This window comes from Ischnura elegans, chromosome 2, assembly GCF_921293095.1.
Source record: "Ischnura elegans chromosome 2, ioIscEleg1.1, whole genome shotgun sequence".
NCBI classification, from domain to species: Eukaryota; Metazoa; Arthropoda; class Insecta; order Odonata; family Coenagrionidae; genus Ischnura; species Ischnura elegans.
Window position 1 is genome coordinate 99,857,720 of NC_060247.1, and position 21,944 is coordinate 99,879,663.

The following is a 21,944-nucleotide window of genomic DNA, read 5'->3' on the forward strand; positions in this document are numbered from 1 at the left end:
TTCATCATGCTAGTTAGTCTCATTGAATAGGACATTTTCTCACGAGTCCAAATATATAAGCCAAAACTCTCCTAGTACTCCGCAAACGTCAATAATTGCTGATTAAAAATGCTCGAATATCGCTTGAAGTCACGTGACCTGAAACGCCTTCTGACGTCATTGCACGGTACACCATTCACTTCGCTAAAGAGGGTTGAGTGTTAGAGCCTTGAATGCAAGATAACGAAGTTAAAATCTTCGTCGAGCTTTGTAGTAGTTCCTAAAAGGGCAAATTGACTTAAGAGGGATTTAAGAGAGCAAAATACCTCAGTTAACTTTAGCTCGATTTCCGTTTGGCGGCTGGTTTTTTTTCTTTCCAAATCACCCCAAACAATCCCCTTTCTTTATTTCAACAACGCCTTGGCAACCCAAAATATTCACAGTCTGCATTTTGTCGATACAACAGCAATTATTTTCGCCAAATTTGCATTTGAGCCCTCGTAGATCGATTTTCTATCCACTTCTACGGTCTGTCATCAGTGAATTCCGTGCCGTGACGTCACGCTCCGATGACGTCGTGTTTTCAAGCAGCCGATGGAGATCAATTTTTAAAGACTCATAACTCAGCTGAAAAGCATTATTCATACGCGAAATTTTCGGCAAGCACATTTGAGGTAGAAGCCTTCTTATTCCAGTACTTAAAAAAATGGTGCATGTTCCCCATTCAGAAAAATATTACTTGTACCCCTTGGCTTCCTAACCCCTCTATTGTTGTGGAATAGAAAAATACGTTGGCTCGTGCAATTGAATCTTGTCTCGTGTGTAATTATATCCCACCGACTCAATTTTCTCGCGATTGCATCGTTCCGGAATAGCGCATTCCTCTTCCTTCGCGTCATTGGAGTGACTCTGTTCACAAAAAAAAACTTTTTTCACTTGAGAGGAGTCCATAAGAGAGATAAAGTGATCAAAATGGGGAGTGAAGGAGGATATAACTGCGGGAAGAGAGGAAGGACAAAGGTAAGACACTTTTTCAAAGAGACAAAAGCGCTCTCGAAATTATTCTATTCATTCCGTTTTTTTTTTATTCTCTCTCTCTCTATATATATTCCTGTTAATGGATGGACCTGCACACTTGCTTGCTTTGTAGTTGTACTGAATGATGGGATGGATGTAAATAGGTACCTGCATCTTCCTTTACAATTTTTATCTTTAATATTTATATATATATATGGACACATATTTACCGCACGAATCCTCATGCACGAGAAAATCACTCTCCCCCACCACCATTCATCCCATATTTCCCTATCTATTTACTCTCTACGTGACGTCATTCTATGGCCCATCCCTTTTGTGCTCTATAAATTGTTTTGTCTTCATCTCTCCCCCTGTGTCTCAAGTGACGTCTTTTTTTATCCATCCGATCCATTCTTGTTTTTCATATTTTAATTTCCTTTTTCTCCCACTCCTTCGTTGCCCCACTCATTTAGTTTTCGTTGGAGCCATTGTTTCTCGGAGAATTTATTGACTAGCCTGCCTCAGTGGCGGCTGGTTTAAGACCTCCCCTGCCAAATCGAAGGCCGCGAGTTCGAGTGCCGTCTGAGTAGATTACCCCTGTCCAGGGCAAGGCTGTTTGTGTTTGTCCATTTTGTCCATTGTCATCTTTCGTTGAAATTCTACTATAAGATAAAAAATAATAAATTGTAATATACCTGCGAGAAAGTGACTTCGATTTAATTTTTTCGTCATGGTGATTGCCTGACATTTCAATAGCTGCTCGACTGTCTTACGAGGGTTGTAATGCACCTATTTTTTCGTAGTCATGTTGCACTGTCTAGCGTAATATCTTATTTAATGTGTTTAGTTTTCACCTTCATGCAAATTTTGGTGGATTTATCCTTTTGGAAGTTCGTCAAAGTATCACATTTTCAATTAATACTTTCATTATTGATGTACCCTACTCTTTCGATTCTCCTTTAGTTCATGCACTTGCCATATTGCGTATAGTCAGTTTTTCTTCAATTCCCCACATTCATTGACACATTATAACATCCCTTTCTGTTGCCTGTATTCATAACTGGTCGATGTTTTTTCCTTTGGAATGAAACTGGGGGAAAAATATTGTTTGCTCGCTTCCTGATATTTATGTGTTATCATCAGTTTTCTTCGGTGAATTGTTTTTCCATGCTTAGGCATAAACGTAGCTGAAAGTATTCTTTTTCATCTCTTATTATTTGTTTGATGACGCACTCTGAGTTTTCCTTATCATTCTTTTTGCATCTTCCTTTCGTCGTAATTTCCTCTTTTAAGCCTTTTCAGTCGAGTATCTTATCGTTCACGCGGACTTTTCCGAATTCTTGTTATTTTATACAGAAACCAAAATCATCATTAATGGCCTTCACAGTATTATCTATCATCAGGTACTCTCACTTTTGTGTATTTGTAGAGAAATGCTCATCAGTCTTGTGTCATCATTTATTACAAGTGTCGTTGTAATTGATGGAAATAATTTTGTTTTCACCGTGTGGCGTATTGACAGCAGCGGTTTTCCTGTTTATTGAAGTAGCATTGATTTCATGGCCTAAATTTTTGTGGGAGTATTTCAGTATTTTATCGATAATATTCGCCATTCTACCCACACGTACGAAATTACATGTCTCTTTCTTTATTTTCGTATAGCATTCATTCACATTTCATCATTTTTATGACAAATTCATTGCATTGTTTTTCTCTCTTTCACATTTTCCATTCATGGGTGTTAGCATTACTTTCTCATGGCTGTAATTTACTTGGAAGGTCATCAAGACTCATCCACATGCATTTTAATCATCATTGATAAGTCGAAATATGATAGATACAGCTCTTTTGTGAAGGTGTAAAATAAAATATTTCTGGTCTTAATACAATTATTTTCTGGTAATATTAAGAATGTATTATGCCAGGAAGACGAATGAGCAATGGCATCATTAATCCGTAAACCTAGTCTTCTCTACATGCTCGACGTGCATAAGCTCTTGCTACAGGAAAAAAGTTTTGCGAGGCCTGTTACCTGCTAAGGAGGGATGAGATAACCTTTTCAACTCCACCTAAGATATTCAACACTGCGGAAGATCATAGCTTTCAAGACTTGGACCCGCATTACCGATCGGAGTATGGCGTTCTCATGTGCCAGGCCGATGACATTTAGCTCCAATTGGGATGAATGCACCATCTCCGAATGGTCGCCAAGTTATCAAAGAAGATGACCTCGTTTAAAGCTTTTAGTTTATTTCTCTTTAAATTTTTTTAATCTCTTAAAAATCCTTCTTACCAAAATCCTCTCTGCCTATCCCTGTCCTTCCATCGCGAAACTCTTTCTCTCCATGCGCTAACAACGATGTATGCGTTCATCGTCTAGCAACGTGTCCACTAAATGATTCAGAAATATATTTTTCAATGGATAAAATTAAACGGTCTTTGCGACTGAGGGCCCAGCCGAAGTTGCCGATGGTTCGCCAATAAACTTTCTCTTCCCAGAGGGAAACAAAATGTCAGGGGAAACTGATCCTCTGCAGGGGTTGGTCAGCCCCCTTTGTAGTCGAGCATGTATGAAAATCGATCGATGCGCAGGCACCATAAAATTATTTTACAAGTCTTATGAAAATTTCTCAACAACCAAACTTAAAAACTGTAAATATATAAATTCATTATATGTGGCTTATAATCTCATACGTAGAGAAAAACGTTAAGCATAAAACGAATTTATTTAGATAAATCAAATACTAATTATTCTTAATAAAATAAAAATAATGGGAAAATTTGTTTGGTCATTTTTTAAACAAATTTAAGCAAATTTTAGTACATATTTAAAATTTTATAGATGCTTAAAGTAAAAATTTTCATCAATTTCTACCGTGATTGGAAACTTAAAATTTCAATCCTCAGGGCTGTGGAAAAAGTTTTTAATAATGCTTGCTTTAGTTTCGTAGTGTTTGAGCAAATATTATAACTAAGGGTTCGAAGTATTTCTCTGCCGAAATCTTCTTAACTCATTTCTTTTGGTGCCTGAACATTGCCTCGACCTCAGTCGCAAATATAGAGGTAACGGAAGATATAGCTGTAGTTTGTCTTGCTGCAGCTGTCTTGAGGATAGCATTTTTTTTTTAATCTTTAAATTAATATAGCATACGTTTTAACTCGGAAGGTTTGATTTCTCATCGCCAAGCTAACTTGCTCTGAATATTTTTTTTCGGGAAATTTTTGGTTTTTATGAATCAGGTAGAAAAGAAAATATTGAATTCAAAGTGAATGGAGAGAAAGAGAAGTGACCTTTAAGAATCAACGAATCCTCGCCAAGATTGTTTCGTCTTTGCTCGTCATTTTGCATGGGCACTCTCCGAGAATGCGGCAGTATTCATTATACTTTTTCATAGTTGTTTGATGCAATTATCTTCGAATATTTCGTGTGTGTTCCTGTACATATGTGTCTATACATCGTTACATTCATCTCTTAATGTTTTTTTTTACTCTCGTGGCGTCTAATGTGTTTTTGAAAGTCTAGATGTGCTATGTATGTGTTATATTGTGTCGTCCCTTATCTGACAAAAGTAGCAGATACAACGATTTAAGAGTTTTACTCAAATTATATATATAATTGGGGCACTCGATTTCTTGTCAGTCCCCTTATTGGGAGCGATGGATTAACTAATTTTAATCTTGTTGGTTTATTCTTTATGCTGCGAAAGCAATCCCTCTGTATACTGTTGTCTTTTACTGAAATGTATATATTTATGATTACTTACTTTCGTAATTCCACGACCTAAGAATGGTGGTTGCATTCTTTAATTGATATTTTGCTTGATTTTATACTTGATTTAAACTCACTGGCCAAAATCAATTAATATATCATATTTCAATTCTATAAAGATTGTTGCCCTTCTGTTTTTTGCTTGTCACTGCTGATTTTTTCTAACTTTTTTGTAATCATCTGTGGATATAATTGACATAACTGATGAAATTTTCGTTCACAATACTTTCTTAATGCAATTTGCAATTAAAGCACCAAAGCCATTCCACTTCATTTTAAATTGAGTTCAATTCTCGTTGAATTGATCATAATATTGACTTTTGTATCCGTCACCCATTGACATAATGCTATACCCATAATGCCTGAATTTCTTCGGTTACTAAGGCTACGAAGCTGATTAATTTTGGTTCAGTTCTACGTCTCATCCTTTCAACTTAATGCTTTTAAACACTAAGCGTGCTGTAGTTATACTTTTCAGTTACTCCCCACTAATGCTTCTTCAACAAGCATTGCACGTACAAGCGCGTCATGTAAGTCAGAAGAGCACGCATGTGCCTTGTTGATATTGTGAATATTGAGTAGATGAAATAGCCCCACCAGTCTGCTCGAAAATTTGCATATAACTTCCATTCTTCGATAGAATAGTTAATTATCGTAAATAAAACTTTATTTGGGTACCGTTGTTTCACCTTGGACTGTCTCGTGTTTGTTTCCTCTATTAATTCTAGCCTCAATTTTTAACGTGCCAGGAGTACTGCTATGAATTATTACAGGTACTATCATGAATAATTCTGTAATATTAATTACCTGGTAATGTAAGTGACATTAAATTACTACATTAGTGGCTTTATTCTCTTACTGGCATTATTACCTGAGGTACTAAACCCTATTATATAATATATTATATAATCCCTTGCTATCAGATGGAGAAAATTCCACTATGAAATCTGCGCAGTTATTATTTCATGTTGAAGAGTAATCCTTGACATTTTTTGTGACACTGCTCTTTTAATGAATTCAACCATGGCACAGCAACCAAAACAAACAGAATACTTATATACCTAAGACTGTACATTTTGTGACCATTGAATGCATGCATCGGTTTCATTTGAAGCTATTTCACTTTAAATGTCCTAATCCCTTTCTATTATTTGAAAAATATTTTGATGCTTCATTTCCGTAATACATCGAGGTACCTTCGTACATTACCTTTGTGAAGCCTATTATTAATCTGCTGAGCGTCCAAGGTTATACAACGGTTGTGCCCTGCCTATTTATCGGCAAGCTAGTGCGTAAACTATTGCCCAAATACAGACCTTATGTCCTTTTCAAACGAGGCAAACACCTGCCTCCTTTATTTCAGAGTGTCTGTGAAATTCTCTTTATAAACTTTCTTTTTCTCTTTCTCTTTCTTTCTCTCCTCCACTTCCTCTTCCTCTCTAATCCTTCCAACTTGTCCTTCATGTATTCCTTCACACGTCTGTTCGTCTCCTCCTACCCCTTACCTCAGTCCCATCTTGATGCTCCCGGAGTACAACAGCTCCCACGAGTATTACGACGGGAGCCGCGTGCCCGCGTGCTTCCTAGAGGTCAAGGACACCCTCCCCGCGGCCTTCTTCCTCGTCACCATGACCCTGTTCTTCTTCCTCCCCTTCGCCGTCCTCCTAGTCCTATATTCCGTCATAGCAAGGCACCTCATGCTGGCAGGTCCCAGGAAGGCCGGGGGCGGAGACTCTTCATGTGCTGCCGCCGCCGGTGACGGAGCTGCCGTCCGGGCCCTGGTTCGGGCCACCCTGGGGAACACCGTCAGGGGCGGCGCGACCCTAAGGGGCGGCAGCAGCGTGCACGGCGGCAGCGGGTCGGGCAGGGGGGGCGGCGGAGGCGGCGGTGCCGGAGACGGGGCCTCGGTGAGGCGCTCGCGTCGCCAGGTGGTCATGATGCTGGGGACAGTGGTCGCCTCGTTCTTCGTCTGCCTCTTTCCGTTCCGGATCCTGACCCTGGTGGTCATCACCAAGGACGTGGGGGCTTTGGGGTCACTCGGGGCGGACACGTACTACCCCCTTGTCCTGGGCTGTCGCCTCCTCATCTACATCCACTCGGCTCTGAACCCCTGTCTGTACAGCCTCATGTCCTCCAAGTTCAGGCGTGGCTTCGCGCGTCTGTTCTGCACGTGGCGGAGGGGGAGGAAGCTACGGAGGTGTTACAGGATGAGGTCCGCTGGGGATTATGTGGTCGGTTCAGAGTTAGGTGGTACCTTGAGGAACGGGGCTTCGTCATCGCCGTTGGCGGCTTCGACTAAATCCTACTCCTTCTCGCGCACCTTCCGGAGTAGCCGGGGGAAGAGTCTGAAGGCGGAGGTAGCCAAGCTATCCACTCTGGAGGAGGCTGCCTCTGGTGGGGAGGCGCGGAGCTCGGAAGCGGCCGCGGCGGGAGCGGCTGTGGTCGTCGCCGGGTCCTGTGCCGTCCCGTCCCTGCCGAAAGCCTCCGTGTTAGTGGACCAGGTGGTGGCTGGTGGGGAAATATTCCTGTGAAATCCCCTTTCACGTACCCTTGGACCAGCTCTAGATTAATTTGAGCAAAACAAAAATTCGAAAGAATAAATACATCAGAGTCTCTTTGCGCTGTCAGGTCAACAAGTGTCATGATAAATAAGCACGCTTGGTACTTTTCATCATTTTCATCTTCAAAAACGATCAGTTTTGATATCTTTCATCATCCGAGAGTGTCGATTTATGCATGTCAGTATTGCGGTATGAAAAATCTAGTTCACGAGGACGGTTTTTTTCTGGATCGATTATCGTTCAAATAATTTCATGAGGGCAGATATTGGCCAAACGGGGAGAAATTTTTAATTTCGCTGGAGACGACACGAAAAAATCTTTCTCACTTGGAGAGCAATTTCATGGTTGCCGTTGGTGGTGTTTATTCGGCCTTATCCCGCGTACTTATTCGGTTTGTCGCCCGACGTTTCATGACCGTTACTGGTCACTTTTTCCTATGGAAAGGAGTCTTTACTTACTCAAGTGCATTTTTAAAACTTTTATTAGGTTACATTGCGCCTTTTCAACTCCCCTTGCTATTTCTTGATGATTATAAATCAGCTTACCTGATTAAAACAGTCACTGCAAGGTAACTCCTAACTCTTTAAATCTCTACCCCACTGACCTCTCTTTTCTCTTCGTCTTTCCAATGTGCTAGATGCTTTGAATACTGTGACTCAGGCTTGTGTAATACGGTGCTCTCAGATGAAGGTGACAACGGTTGGGTATTGTAAATATCAGAACCGGTGAAATAAGTTTAGCTATTAGGAAAAGTACAACGTGTAATTATTTATATCCCTATGACTTCATCCTTCCGCAAAGTGTACTGGCCAAATCTCCTGTGCAGTTAAGAGGTTTCGAATGAAAAAAACATGGTGTGCACGTCAGGTACCTTTAACTTCTGGGTGATATATGACCAGAAAGGGTTAATGAACGCTGTGAAATAAGGAAACAAGTTGAACGTTGACCACGTGCTGCAAGTACTTTCTGTAACTGCCCTGTTTTTGGTGTCCATTTTTTTCATGAGTAATCATTAATTATGGACCCTAATCTTTCGTAAAACCTAAAAGGTTTGAGAGTCTCTATATTCAGGTAATAATCAGTATAAATATATTTAATCTGCATTAGCTTTAATTACTAGTATTATTTAATTGCCCTGGCATATAAATGTATGCATGATAATGTGCTATTTATTGTCGTTGTTTGCCGATAGAGCTGGGAAAAGATCTCAAGAGAGTTTGTGACTAGCTCCAAATCTTATTAACAGGCTTCCGATGTTATATGTATGGACATATACAATATATATATATAATTTAATCAATATTTTTGTGTGAATGAGTTTATGAATGTCGATTTGATTTATCCTCTGCGTCATTAAAAAACACATATTTCTTTTCCTCACAAAAAAACGCTCCGTCCTCACGATTGAAGTTAAGATTCCTTAGAATTATCTTCAAAGAAGTAGAAACGAATAGCTAAGAACCAATGTTACTTATGAAGGTCCTCTTTGTTCGAACGATAATATTATACATCCCAAATCCTAATTAGGACAATAAATTAGTCCCTGTAAAATATTTTCGATTCAATTTGATTGTATAATAAAGAGGATATAAATCCAGAAAAAAAATGTTGGTTACTTCGGTAATAAACGCTGTTACGTATGTAGACGAAATTTGTAGATTCAAATTGTGAGTGAATTTGAAATATAGATATCTCTTGTTGTAATAAAAGTCATCAATACCTCATATAAACTTACATTTCACCTAATGCGAAGCCTGCAAATTGCGTTTGTCTTTTGATGGAGAATTTTACATGTCAAGTTTACATTAAAATTTAAACTACATTTTGAGACTAATAATAAAGAGAAACGGGTGCAGAAATAGAATCGACTTAAGCTACGTAACATTTCCACGTCAAAGACTGTTTCTTAACCACGATCAGCAGTATTTTTACCTTAAATGTCAAGCCAGAATATCATTCTGCGCTCATTACTGCGAATAGAACCCAGAGTTGTAGCTAACACTTTTGCGCGGTTATACTAACTGGAGCAGTTTCAGACAAAAATACTTTTCTGTTTTTTTCCCACTTAAATTGCAATTTTGTGGGAGTGATATATATATTTTGATGTTGCAGCATTTTTATCTATGGCACAGTAAAAAATTTTTCTCATCAAGTGCTTCACTATTGTTTAATTTTTTCGTTACATATTACAATAGATGACAAATGGACTTTTTCTCTGTATTTGTTACATTGTATTATGAAAAATATGGATTTATTCTGATTATAATCGAAAAATATTTTAATACATAAGTACAACTTGGGTATAAGTTGTATTCAGTACCGTCTTGAATTTTCTTGAAGCACCATCTAACGTTTTAATGTTTCAAACGGAATAAATAGGCTGAGTACATCTAGTCTTTCAATTGTGCCATCAGATCGATAGATGCTGTCGTAGTCACTAACATTGCCACAAATGCAGTTCTGTTAAGGTGATCTGGTGAGATAATTTTATTGCGTTGAACTATATTTTTAAATACTAGTTTTTAAACTTTATCAGAATGGTTTCGGGGAAACACTTTCATGTCACTGATATCTATGCCAGATTTATATCGATCAACTGAATATAATGAACACTAAAATTTCCATTAGTATCTATCTACTTCAGTGTGAGTCCTTGCATTTATGGCAGTGGAATGCTAAGCCCTTGCGTCTTAAAACCTTCAAAGATAATTCTTAAATTTGAAACAATTTTTTATTTACACCCTCGAGTAAGATTCACATCACAAACTTTGTTAATTTTTCTTCGTTTTTCATAACCTTTACACCATGCCACGTAAATTTCATTCAAATGCCAAATTTTTAATGTCATTCTTATTTTCTTCCATCTTCACATCACTTTGTAACTGGTTAGACATAATTCTACAGTGATGTAAGTTTTTGATCATAATTTCTAATTCCGTTTCCTCACTTTAATATTTATAATAGATAGTTTGATTGGCTCTTATCTTTCTTCCTCGCAAATGCGTCTGATATGATGTTAAGTGGGTTAGCAACGTAACCATGGGCTTCGAGTTCATTCCCGTCGCTATCGGAAATTTTGTAATGGACGTTACTTCTGTCGGATGTGGCGTTAAACCTTCGTTCCCTGTATGACCTTCTCCATGCGGTAAACCATAATTGTTTCCTAATTTCACATATTTAACTTCGAGGTTATTATCGTTATAGAGACTATCGCTTGTAGTGATAAAGTTCATTCGTAGAATTGGCCTCGCAAAAATACTAGCTCTCATCAAACTTCCATGTTATTCTGTTTACTCTGTGTATGTATTCCCGTCTGTGGTTGTATGTGCGTATGTGAAAGAGTGCATGGAGATATATGTCATAAAAATAATACGACCAAAATCCATCGAAAAAGATGGTTCGTGTGTTTCGTAGTGAGTATAGTCCATTAAGTATGGTTGTTAAATGTGTCATGTGAAAGTATACTATTCATTAAATAAATGATAATGAGCATATTTGTTTCATTTCCTTCTCCTCATTGTGGAATGACCTCTTACCACATATGAATCGCTAACTGCAAAGAGGCATCATGTCCAAGTTGGACGATAGGACGAAAATTTCTAAACAACTCTCATAACATATTTTACTTACTTTATTAGTATACGAGTATGCAAGTTACAAATGCCCATTCGTTATAACAAAATAATAAAAAATGTATATACTTGGTGCATATGGGTTCACTAGTTTTATATTTTCTCTCCTGTAAAGTTAGCCGAATTGGACATGACGCCTTTCTGATGTTAGCGGTGCATATGCTGAATGCTGAATATACGTATGTTCTGTTTACTTCGAGGTATTTATGTATATTTTTTGATAGTTCATGCGTGACGTTAGCTTGATATCGGTGTCATATTTTGTCGGACTGACATGGTAAAAAATGCGTAAGTATCATATTTTCCACAGCAAAAAATGCCATATTACTTTTTGTAACTCATGAATTATTTGAAATGAACCCTTATAGGTATTTTAGATGAGAAACGCTGGTTTACAGTTCCATATGTCTTGTAATTAAGTCTGTCCATGCTTTATTGCATCTTGTTGAGTTTTATTTACACTCTACATATAGATTATTAAACTTTACGCCTGTATTAGCTTTCAAAATAACGTTTTTGAGGATTACTTGGAAAATATGTCGAGTGATTTCATTTGAATGAGGAGAAAGGAGGGCCCATGAAAGCATCTTCTGTTAGAAATTTCCGAGTTTCAAACATTTGAATATGTCTGAAATACTCTGATGAATTTATGTATTATATTATTTAAATTTATCTACTTAAAGTGAAAAAAGAGGTAATTTACTAAGTTATATAAATCGGATAGATAAAACAATACTTAATTAAGAATTTTGGCAACATTTTAAATTTTATCGTATATCTCGTACTTTCGCAAATATTGGAATTTTACATTAGATTCCTTACTTTAATCCATTATGTGTATATCTTTATGATAAACATTTTGTGCGCATATTTGTATATTGTTATAATGCATGCATGTTTATTCATACAGATGAGTAGAGAATAGAACGGCTCTCATTTTTCTCAGTGGATTTGGTAATGTTAATATTTTAAGTTGTCTCTAAGGTTACAAAAAACCATACCGTGTAAAACAGCTTTATTATGCTGTACTATAGCATAAACAGCTATTAATTGCATATAAGTGCCGTTAAAAGGGGGTATTCCTTTCGGAGGTAAAAAACTATGGCTGAGCCAAAATTTGATTCCGATAAATGCCTCATAAAACTGATGTTCAATCATGAGGACCATGTAAATTTTAGAAAAAACGATTTAAAAAATTCAAAGCAGTGATATCATTTGTTTGCGCCAAAATAAATCATATTTTCATGTCCAAGTTTCCTCATTTGTTCAGTTATCATGAAAGAAGAACCCTTTCCAACCCTCCCCATCATTCAAAGTCATTTTATGACTACTCATCGGAGTCGAGACGTTGAATGGATGTTATTTGCCCTCGGGTTTGAATTTAGACATATTTTTAGACACAGCTCCTTGAGAGGTAAATTTAGTAATACTTCGAAATGGGAAGACGTGGAACATGGATATAAGCCCATGGCGTTTTGCTGCATTTCTCTATTTTGAAATTCGGTGGCTTTATATTTTGCACGAATTTTGCAAAAGAGGATCCTCAAGCCATCCTCTAAAAGTGTTGTCACCCACCGCGCATTTAAATGGGTTTATAAAAGTTGCCAATCGCGTCGCTGACGGCAAAGTGATCCGAGAGGTTCACGGGAAAATAAGGTATAATTAGGGGCTTAACCAAAATATATATACATGATGATGTAATTTATCAAATTCAATTCAACTTTCCAATGCTATTCCTAATGCAATTACGAACATTATCCTACAAAATGTTGGAAAAAAAGTGGATCGTATTGTATGTGATGGAATTGGGCCTCCTCTATGCAGTCCCCTTCATATTTTGTGTATGTTAAAAAATGATGGTGTCTTAATTTCATTGCTCAGACGAAATAAATTGATGTCACCACCATTTCTAATTCAGCGCCCTCTAAGCTAGAGTTCTCGCAAGTTCCTTACTCCTATCTTTGTTTCTTGAGACCAGTTCCGGGTTTGCTGTGGTGCGTGAGAGCGAGGGATGGATAAAATATTTGTACAGCTCCTTGGTCTCCGACTTATTAATAGCTACTGCCACTTCTCGTAGTCGTTTTCAGACTTTTATTATGAAATATGACCTTGGTAATGATTCATTTTCTCTCGGCATACTATTTGAACCTGTTTATTAAACCGAATGTCTGAATATTTTATTTCCAGTCGCACCTACATCGTTATGAGAAGGCTTAGATCCATAGTCTTTGTATGTTAATACGTCTTTTCCTATATGTCTTCGTTGCTTATTTACAGTTATTTTATCTTTTGGGTAAATTCATTAATGGGAGTGTCTTAGTATCATACCTCGGATGGAACGCAACGATCTACTTACCGTTTCGAACCCAACTGGACAGAAGATGGTGTCTTACAATGAAAGTACCTCAGGTGTCACCACCAAATTTCGTTCAAATTTTGCTAATAGGTGATAGGAAGTGAATACCCAATAGGTTTAACTTTGTTTCAGCCGCTAATGCTCAATACTTTTCGAGATATTTGTGACTGTAATTCCCAGGTAAACTCCTAAATGCGTGCGACCCGCAACACAACAATATCCGTTGTTGCTGCGAGTGGCTGTGATATTAAGGTGCGGGATGCATACACTTAGGAGTTTTCCTGGCCCTTTCCGTCGCAAATATCTCGATTGATTCTTGGCGACTGAAACAAAACTAAACCTCATGGGTAGCCATTTCCAATCAACTAGTAAAATTTGAACGAGATCTGGCGATGACACCTGAGGGAATTTCCAATACGGGTGTCATTTCTCAGATCAAATAAAACGATGTCTGTACCATTTATGACCCGGCGCCCTCCGGTCAAGTTCACACAAGTTCCTCACCCCCTTGCGGTCTCCGCTTCTCTTTTGTCTCTTCATTCCAGCCCCGTGCTCGCAGTCTCCCAGTACGAGGAAGAGACGGAGTATTACGACGGCACGCTGGTCCCCGTCTGCTTCATGGTCGCGGACACTTTCTGGCCCGCGGCCTACTTCCTCCTCATCATCTCCATCTTCTTCCTCCTCCCGTTCGTCGTACTCGTCGTCCTCTACTCCGTCATCGCGAGACACCTCATGGCCGCCCCTGGGATCACCATATCCTCCTCCTCCGCCCCTGCCCTCATCCCTAGGATACCCCGGAGCCGACAGGATTCCGTGTCTTCCGCTGCGGAGTGTCAGTCAGGGTGCGGAGGCGGCGAGGATAGCACCACCAACCCCCAAGCTCCTCCCCCACCTCAATCATCGAGGAGATCCAGGGACGCGGGTGGCCGGCGTCATCACTACAGGGGCACCGCCAACTCGGCCAACTCCTCCTGTTCCACATCCACCAATTACCGTCACCGGAGGCAGGTTGTCGTGATGTTGGGTACTGTGGTAGCTTCCTTTTTCGTCTGTCTGACCCCATTCCGGGTCCTCACGGTGATGGTGATCACGATGGAGACCGGAGCCTACGGCTTGTTCGGGCAGGAAGCCTTCTACTGCATCCTTCTGGCGTCAAGACTGTTGATATACCTCCACTCGGCCCTGAACCCGTGCCTCTACAACCTGATGTCGTCCAAGTTCAGGAGGGGGTTCGGGAGGCTGTTCTGCTGTGAATGCTGTAGGGGCGGCGGTAGGAGAGCCCGAAGGAACAAACGGAGGTTGAGACAGAGCCTGATGGGGGGTAGTTCCGATTGGTGGAGTCGCAGGGGCGGCAGGGAGGGAATAGCGTCCTCGTTCACGTCCAGGGGCGGTGCGGACGACGGTGACGCAAGGGCTTCCGAGTACGCCACCTATTCTTCCGGGTCCTTCTCCAGCACCTGGACGTTCGGAAGGCGCGGTGGTGTTCAGACCTCCTCCACGATGTCGTCTTCCTCATCTGGGAAGCGCAGAAGACACCGGTCCTCGACCACGTCCTCATCTTTGGGCTCTTTCAACAAGGGGAATCATCGGAGGGCGGAGTCTTTCGGTGGTCCTCCTCCATCTTCCAAGATGAATAACTCTCCCGAGTTGGTGGTCACGGAGGCCGGCCAGGGGAACAACTCTAGGTCGTACTCCCAGGAGAAGCAGTCCGTGTCGAGGACTTCTTCCTTGGCGAACGGCAGGCAGGGCTGGGAAGTCAGCAAGTGGGCTGTGCTGAGGAGAGAGGAGAGTTACGTGTGACGTCCGGCTGAGGGCCTTATGTCCAACAATCTTGAACGTGCGCAGGAGGTATCACGAACCCAGCCAGTTTAATTGTCGCGTCATGCGTGGGACAATTTGGGGGCCGTTTATGGACTAATCTAGTATAATTGTTGCGTCATGCGTGAGACAATGTGTGCAATGTGTGGACTGTTTTGTTACCGAAAATATCTGGTGCTAATTTCTTATCCTGATTTTTTAAAACCGACTTACTAACACTGAAATTTTCATGGTGGACTAAGTCTTATTCTAGACAGTTGGACATGTGATTTGTCGACTTCTATACCACATTCGATAAGGGAAAAGATTTTGATTCTGGAAATTGGTATTATGGGTCACCTAATCTAATTCATGGATGCTAAATGAGTCGCCTGAAGTGATTTGTTTTCAGGCTTTGAAGACGTGGAAAGGTTGAGCATGTGTAATTAATAGGTTTCCTGAAATGCCTCTTTAATAATAAGTTGAACCCTAGTCGATAATTATTATTCTTCTATGTTGTGGAAAATTATGGGCGTGGTTAGGCGTTACAAAATCAGTCCCCACGCCGCTCTCAGGCTATCCCTCCGAGTGAACTTGCCTGGGAGAAAATGATCTTGAGTGAATCGAATTCGATGACTCCTCCATAATTATTCTCATTTAGCTAACTCCGGTCCTTGCTTTTGTGTCATGTGTCTCGCCCGGAGGGTCGATATTTTTGTGGTCCAAGTCCTGGACAATATTTAAGAAGATTAGATGTAGAACTAATCAACATTTACAATGAGTCGTTATCCACATTTTTTCGGTACGGAAGCCTGAACAGGCATAGAAAGTTTACCCAAACATGATGGAGCAAAGGAACCAAAGCGAAGGTTGTGATGTAAATTCTCTTCACACCCTTTTCCAACCAGTTTTCCTATTGTTCAACCAAACCATTTTTATGGAAATATCTACGACTCATTGCCGCTGAAACTGACCATACTGAGGAGATTACATTACTATTTAATTTTATATATTGCTTGTCAGTTTCTTTTTAATAAAAACTCAATTAAAAAGGAGTAACATTGATATAAATATATTTTTTCATTAATATTGATACTAAAATTCTGCTCTCAAGCGGAATTGAAAATTTTACTCCAAAGACTAAAAGACAATATGTAAACACCTCCAATGATGTTCTGTCCAAATTAAAATGGCATTTCTTGTAAACTCAATGTTTTGAGAACTCTGTGTTGTATATGTGGAACGTTTCTTGCATATCAACTTCGATCTTTAAAAAAATGTGATGTTTCATTGTCTATTGGATCATTAAGGGCCTTTGTTTTAATTTAGCATCCCAGCGTGATATATCTTTCTGTCAAGTAATGAGGCTGAGTACTAACTATAGTTTTTGTTTTTATATATCTCCGAATAAGTGGAAGTTACCTGTAGTCAAAGCAGAGCATTTATTACATTATTTTTCAAAATTTTACTGGCCTAAAAAATTACTTAAGGCCCTGGCTTCTTCTTGGGGTTTATCCCTATTCAAGAATCTTTGTAACAAATGTTCGCCAATTTTTCTCTATCACCTTCGAAATCGATCAAAATTGCTTCCCCATTCAGACTAAAAAAAATTCAATAAAGTTATTTTAATAAATTTAAGAACTCGTATTGTACTGTTTCATTTATATCTCACCTTTCTCTTATGGATATGATTACTTTGATTCCTATATTATTTTAGCAAAATCTTGTTTTCCTTTTTAAGCTTTGATTGATATTTTTTCTTTTTTTTTTCCTGCATGTCAAACTTGGGTCTGGATTCAGTTCTCCTGTTAACACTTTTATTCACTTGGGTTCAGTTCTTCCATCAACTTTTTTTCTCGCCTCCTACTATATATCTGAACCTTCGGCGGTTTCCAGAGTGGACTTCTCAATTTCGGAAGCAAGGTGATAGCAGAAAAGCTTCAGGTACGTAAATTGTTTTGCGTTGATCAGTGGTGTGGTGTAGTATCAGTATATTGGCTGAGAAATTTTGGACCCTAATGCTGTCAATACTGGCAATGAGCAACAGTGTTGAAACGTAGGATTAAGCAATAGGGTAGTGTGACTGCCTGCTGTGCAATCTAACGATTTGATCGTTGGATTATTCTTCCTCATAGGATAATCCTCCAAAGTCGTTAGAATAGCAATGGCTGATGCCTGGTTTCGCTGATGGTAGGACCCGCCCGCCTTTGTGACGGTGCGGGATTCCTCGTCCCTTCCCTTCCTTCCCTATCCCGTCCCAGGAGGCGTCGTCGGGCTACTATCGCGGCGGCGCCTCCTTCCTTTCTGCTTCCTGTCCTCCTCCTTCTTGGTGCAGAGGTAAAAAGCTCGCGCTTATAGACCCTGCCCCCGGGAGTGTATCCTCGCGAGCCTGCCCTAGGAGTCTCGTTCCAGTTGTCTGCTGCGCACTTTACGATCTTCCGCAAGGCAGTTTCTATAACAATTGATTTTATTTTAATTATTTTCGGCACTAACTTCATCAACACTATTGCAATGAAAGCCACTTTAATACTCGCTACTTGAACCTTTAAACGATATTCCCCCAAGTTAATTTGTTCAAACTTCATTTTACATTGTTAGTAGAGCAGAGGGTGCGTTCCAAAAGTAATGCAATTTTTTCTTTAAAAAGAATTTTATTGAACATATTTGCTCAAGCACTTTAAATTCTTCAAAGTAATGCCCTAGGGTTTCTATATATTTTTTCCAGCGACTCTGAGGTACGCGCTCAGGAAGGCTTCTTCGAGGGATCTCTCGCAAGGTCCTCGTCACGACTGTTTTTGTCTCTTCTATGAGCGAACAATGGGTTCATTTCAGGGCTGCTCTAATGTAAGGTAAGAGAAAGAACTCTGATGATGCATGGGTGTACCCAGCGAGGGGCAGGGGGGCAGCTGCCCCCCCTAGAAGCAAATATCGGAAAATTCTTTAAGCAAAATCAGTACTGAATTGAAACGAAAGCATTCAACAAATTTTCTCGAAACCCACGAAAAATGATATATATATTAGTAGAGGATATGTAGCTAAAATAAAACTATTTTTCCAAGGAGGTAATCTCATACACTAATATCACAACTTGGTTTGCCCCCCTAGACCATGGCTTGCCCCTCCCCCCCTAGTTATAATCCTGGGTACGCCCTTGTGCTGAGGCGACTTCAGGACTATTGGATGTTTGGACAGCGTCTGAACCTCGTCTCTTGCCAGGTACTCGTAGCGCGTTTTTGCAAGCCGCGTTATCGATATGGATTTTCTGGGTAGTGGAGATATCTTTTCTCACCCTGATGACCCTTTTTTGGAGTCTTTCCAGCACGTGCGTATAATTGGGAGCATTTACTGTCTGTCCTTGAGGAAAAATTCCTTATGGATCACTCTTTGCTGTCAAAAAAGACAGTGAGCACTGATTTAATTTTTTATATACTATGCTTGCAATTTTAGGCTTATTCCTCTTCCCGACCCTTCTTAAAGGCCTTTCACCACCTTAAAACTTGTGAATATGACAGAGTAGAGTCCTCGTATATCTCGAGAGAGAGATTCGTGATCACGAATAATTTTGTTTGTCTTTTCAAAAGATTTTTACAGCTAGGCACAAAACTTACACTTGTCTCGATTATGGATTCCATTTTTACATGATACGGTCGACGAGCAGATATTTGCAATAGTTGACGTACTGCCGCTTTCCCAGCTTGGATAGCACTGAAAATGGTTAGGTACGTGGTAAAGCATAGAGTCGACCCCATCTACACCAAGTATTTTGATCCCACTCCGATGAAAAGGAGCGGCGCAGGAAATTCATTTGCACTACTTTCGTAACACAACCTACATTTTATATTTTAGCATATATAGGGTATTATACATTATTTCGATTTATGCGCCAATTTATTTGTTAAAAACTCACCGAGTAATCTGGAGTGCTTTAGACTAAATACAACCAATTTGAAATTTATTTTTGAAGAAAGATGATACATTCGTTCGCCAAAAAATGGCTTTTTGTTTCCACAAATATAAATGCTTATTTACTTAAGAGGATTTTTGTGCCCTTTGTTACCACTCCAGGCTCAGGTAAGTTTAGAATTTGCCCGCCTGCATTAGACCTCTCAGATGGAGTTGGACATAGGTACTCCGATGATACACTGCTAAAAATCTTCGTTTCGCATAATTTCATTAAGCGTTCCGTCTTTTATTTTTAAGAATATCTTATATTTTGAGATTTTTAAAGTTGAATTTTATTAAATCGGAATTTAAAAAAACTAAAATGTACGAATTATTTTGATATTAAATCGACGCGTTTTTGTGTTTTTTCACCTATTTTAAGTGGAGGATGATTGCATACTGATATTCATTCTAGAAGGTTTTAATCTATATTCTCGTGTCAACAAATATCATCATTATGGAATTATGATTTTTAACGCCTATATTGTAACTATGGTCTTTTATGTTTTATGTTACTGTATTTTTCAACATTATATGACATACGTTTTCCACCTCAATGGTAGTTATTTCAACATCTTTTTCATTTATTTCCTCTTCAAAACAGAAATATACAGAAAATATTAAAGTGGCTCTGTTGCTTCATATTTTCAAAATAAATACATCGTTTTCCAAAAAAGATATTTGGAACTTATTGAGCCAGGCGATGAAAGGTCTTTGTAGTTCAGCATGTCTCCGCTAGGATCGCTACATCTCTACAGTCTCGACGCCTCCTGGTGGCTACAAGGTGAAACATGATAACCCGCGAAGAATCAATGCTTGATTCAAATAATATTGAAAGCTTAACGTTTGCAAATACGTAGTAATAAAACAAAGTTGTTCTACGAACTTGAAACTTTCTTAAAGACATTGCATTACTCACCTTATAATCCGGCTCACCAAGAATTTCGGAAAGGGTATCGCTTCTCTCAAATACGAGATTTAAAAATATCGCTTCTGAGGCAGAAAAGGCAGGTTGAGTCATTGGGCATGGTAGAAAATTTTTACCCTCGAAGAAATAAGGTTAAAACAGAGAATCACAAGAAACATTATAAAATTAATGCATCTTTAAATTAAAATATCATCGATTAACCTTTCTTTGCCATGTGAGCATTATGCCGGTTTAACCCAATTTAAAAAAATGTTGCTATGGTGGGTCGTAAATGGGCTTTTGTAAACCTCTAATGTATTAAGGTTTGTTAGATTATAATTTATAGGAAGAAAAAGGGTACAAAGTTTACGGTATTTATATCGATTGTTGAACTTATTCTTTGGAAAAGTTTCTTTAGGAACTTATTAAAGTTATTTAAAAAATCATTTAAAATTGAACTTGACTACAATTTGATGACACTTCAAAATCTACTTCGTTCACAGTAGACTCAAGTGGCCTTTAAATGCACCATACGAATTTTAAAATACTTTTTCCATCCAGCAGAGACTTTTTTTTTATTCCCGTCTACCGAGCCCCTCCATTATTATTAAAACGAATTTCAAATTTATGATAAGTGTTCATGCAAGCTTTGTTTCTCATTTTCATTTTTCGAGCGGTTTAAACAACACTCTTTCCCAACTTCTTATACATGCGTAGCACAATTTCTGAGCAAATACAATACGCTATAATAAGATATAAAATGACACTGTTATGATTGAACTATCTGATAAAAATGGAAATAATAACCAATGTGTACCTCAGTATTTTAAATTCTATCTTTTTGAACTCCATTGCCTCGATAAAATCCCATCTTTTACCTTACACGTTATCCGAACTCTTTCCCCTTAATTTATATCACCGTAATCACTGGCCAACGTACCTAAGAACGGTTTAACGCAGCTCTCCACCCAATTAATCTATCAGCTATTCTTTTCACACCTAGGAATTTCATTTATCTTCGTAATTATGTAACGCAGTAAATGAAGGACCCATAACCTACCCGTCAGATTTTATTTACTTCCATATAACTCACATATAACCTGTGCAATATTAGTCACACCGCAAGATATTCGATTTTCTGATTCTTGCTGTATCTTAAAGAGGTGATAGTTTTAATTTGTTTGGTGCTCATCTTTTGTATGAAGTTATGGAAACCTCTATCGGATATCCCGACTGGTTGAATGTTTAGCTTGTTTAGAGCAGACAACTTCACAATTGTGAAAGTTATTTGCCAATACTTTAAATAGACAAAAAAGTAAACATAAATAAAAAATGGTTAAAAAACAACATTTCAAGAAACATTATAACAGGCACTGAAAAATTGAAAATAAGCTTTTTATTCCTCGGGGAATAAGGCATGGGTGCTGATTACCTTTATTGTAAATGAGCGCAGAAGAGCCGGAAAGGTGAGTAAGAATTGGCACGTAATATTAATCATGATCATAAGTCAGCAATCCTAAGATTGGTTTGACACAGCTCGCCATTCCTCTGTCCAATCAGCTAACCTCTTCATGACAACGTATTTCTTCTATTTTACATCCTTCATAACCTGTCCCATGTAACTCATTCGGGGCCGTCCCTTGCCCTTCTTCCCTTCCGCCTCTCCTTCGACGATTGTTTTCATCAGGCCATCGTTTCTCATAATGTGGCCAACTAAATTGTCCAGTATTCCAAAATATAAATATGTAAACCTAATCATCACCCACGCGTCATTCTCCGAGTGATGAAAAGGTTATTCTTTACTTTTCGGTGCATTTTATAACGTTTTTTGGTAAAATATTGTTTATATCTTTTATCATTTTATTTTTGGTTTCTACAATTCGTAATCAATTGAAAAATAGCTGTTAAGGAAATTCATGACAAAAAATTTATAACTCACGCATGTTTTTGGAAAATTTAATTTTGTATAAAATTAAAAATA

General features: G+C 38.8%; 1 protein-coding gene across 2 annotated transcripts in view; it reads left to right on the forward strand.

Moving 5' to 3' along the window:
• LOC124154235 (growth hormone secretagogue receptor type 1-like) overlaps positions 1–16,736 on the forward strand; it is a 509,236-nt gene extending 492,500 nt beyond the window's left edge. Inside the window, exon 4 of one of the 2 annotated variants that reach the window (XM_046527829.1) lies at positions 13,863–16,736. In XM_046527829.1, the coding sequence (XP_046383785.1) occupies positions 13,863–15,117 (1,255 nt within the window). In that variant the 3' untranslated portion in view covers positions 15,118–16,736. Of the gene's footprint in view, positions 1–6,278; positions 10,820–13,862 lie in introns of those variants that run through there. The other variant, XM_046527830.1, reaches the window with a different exon arrangement.
• Positions 16,737–21,944: the final 5,208 nt, after the last annotated feature.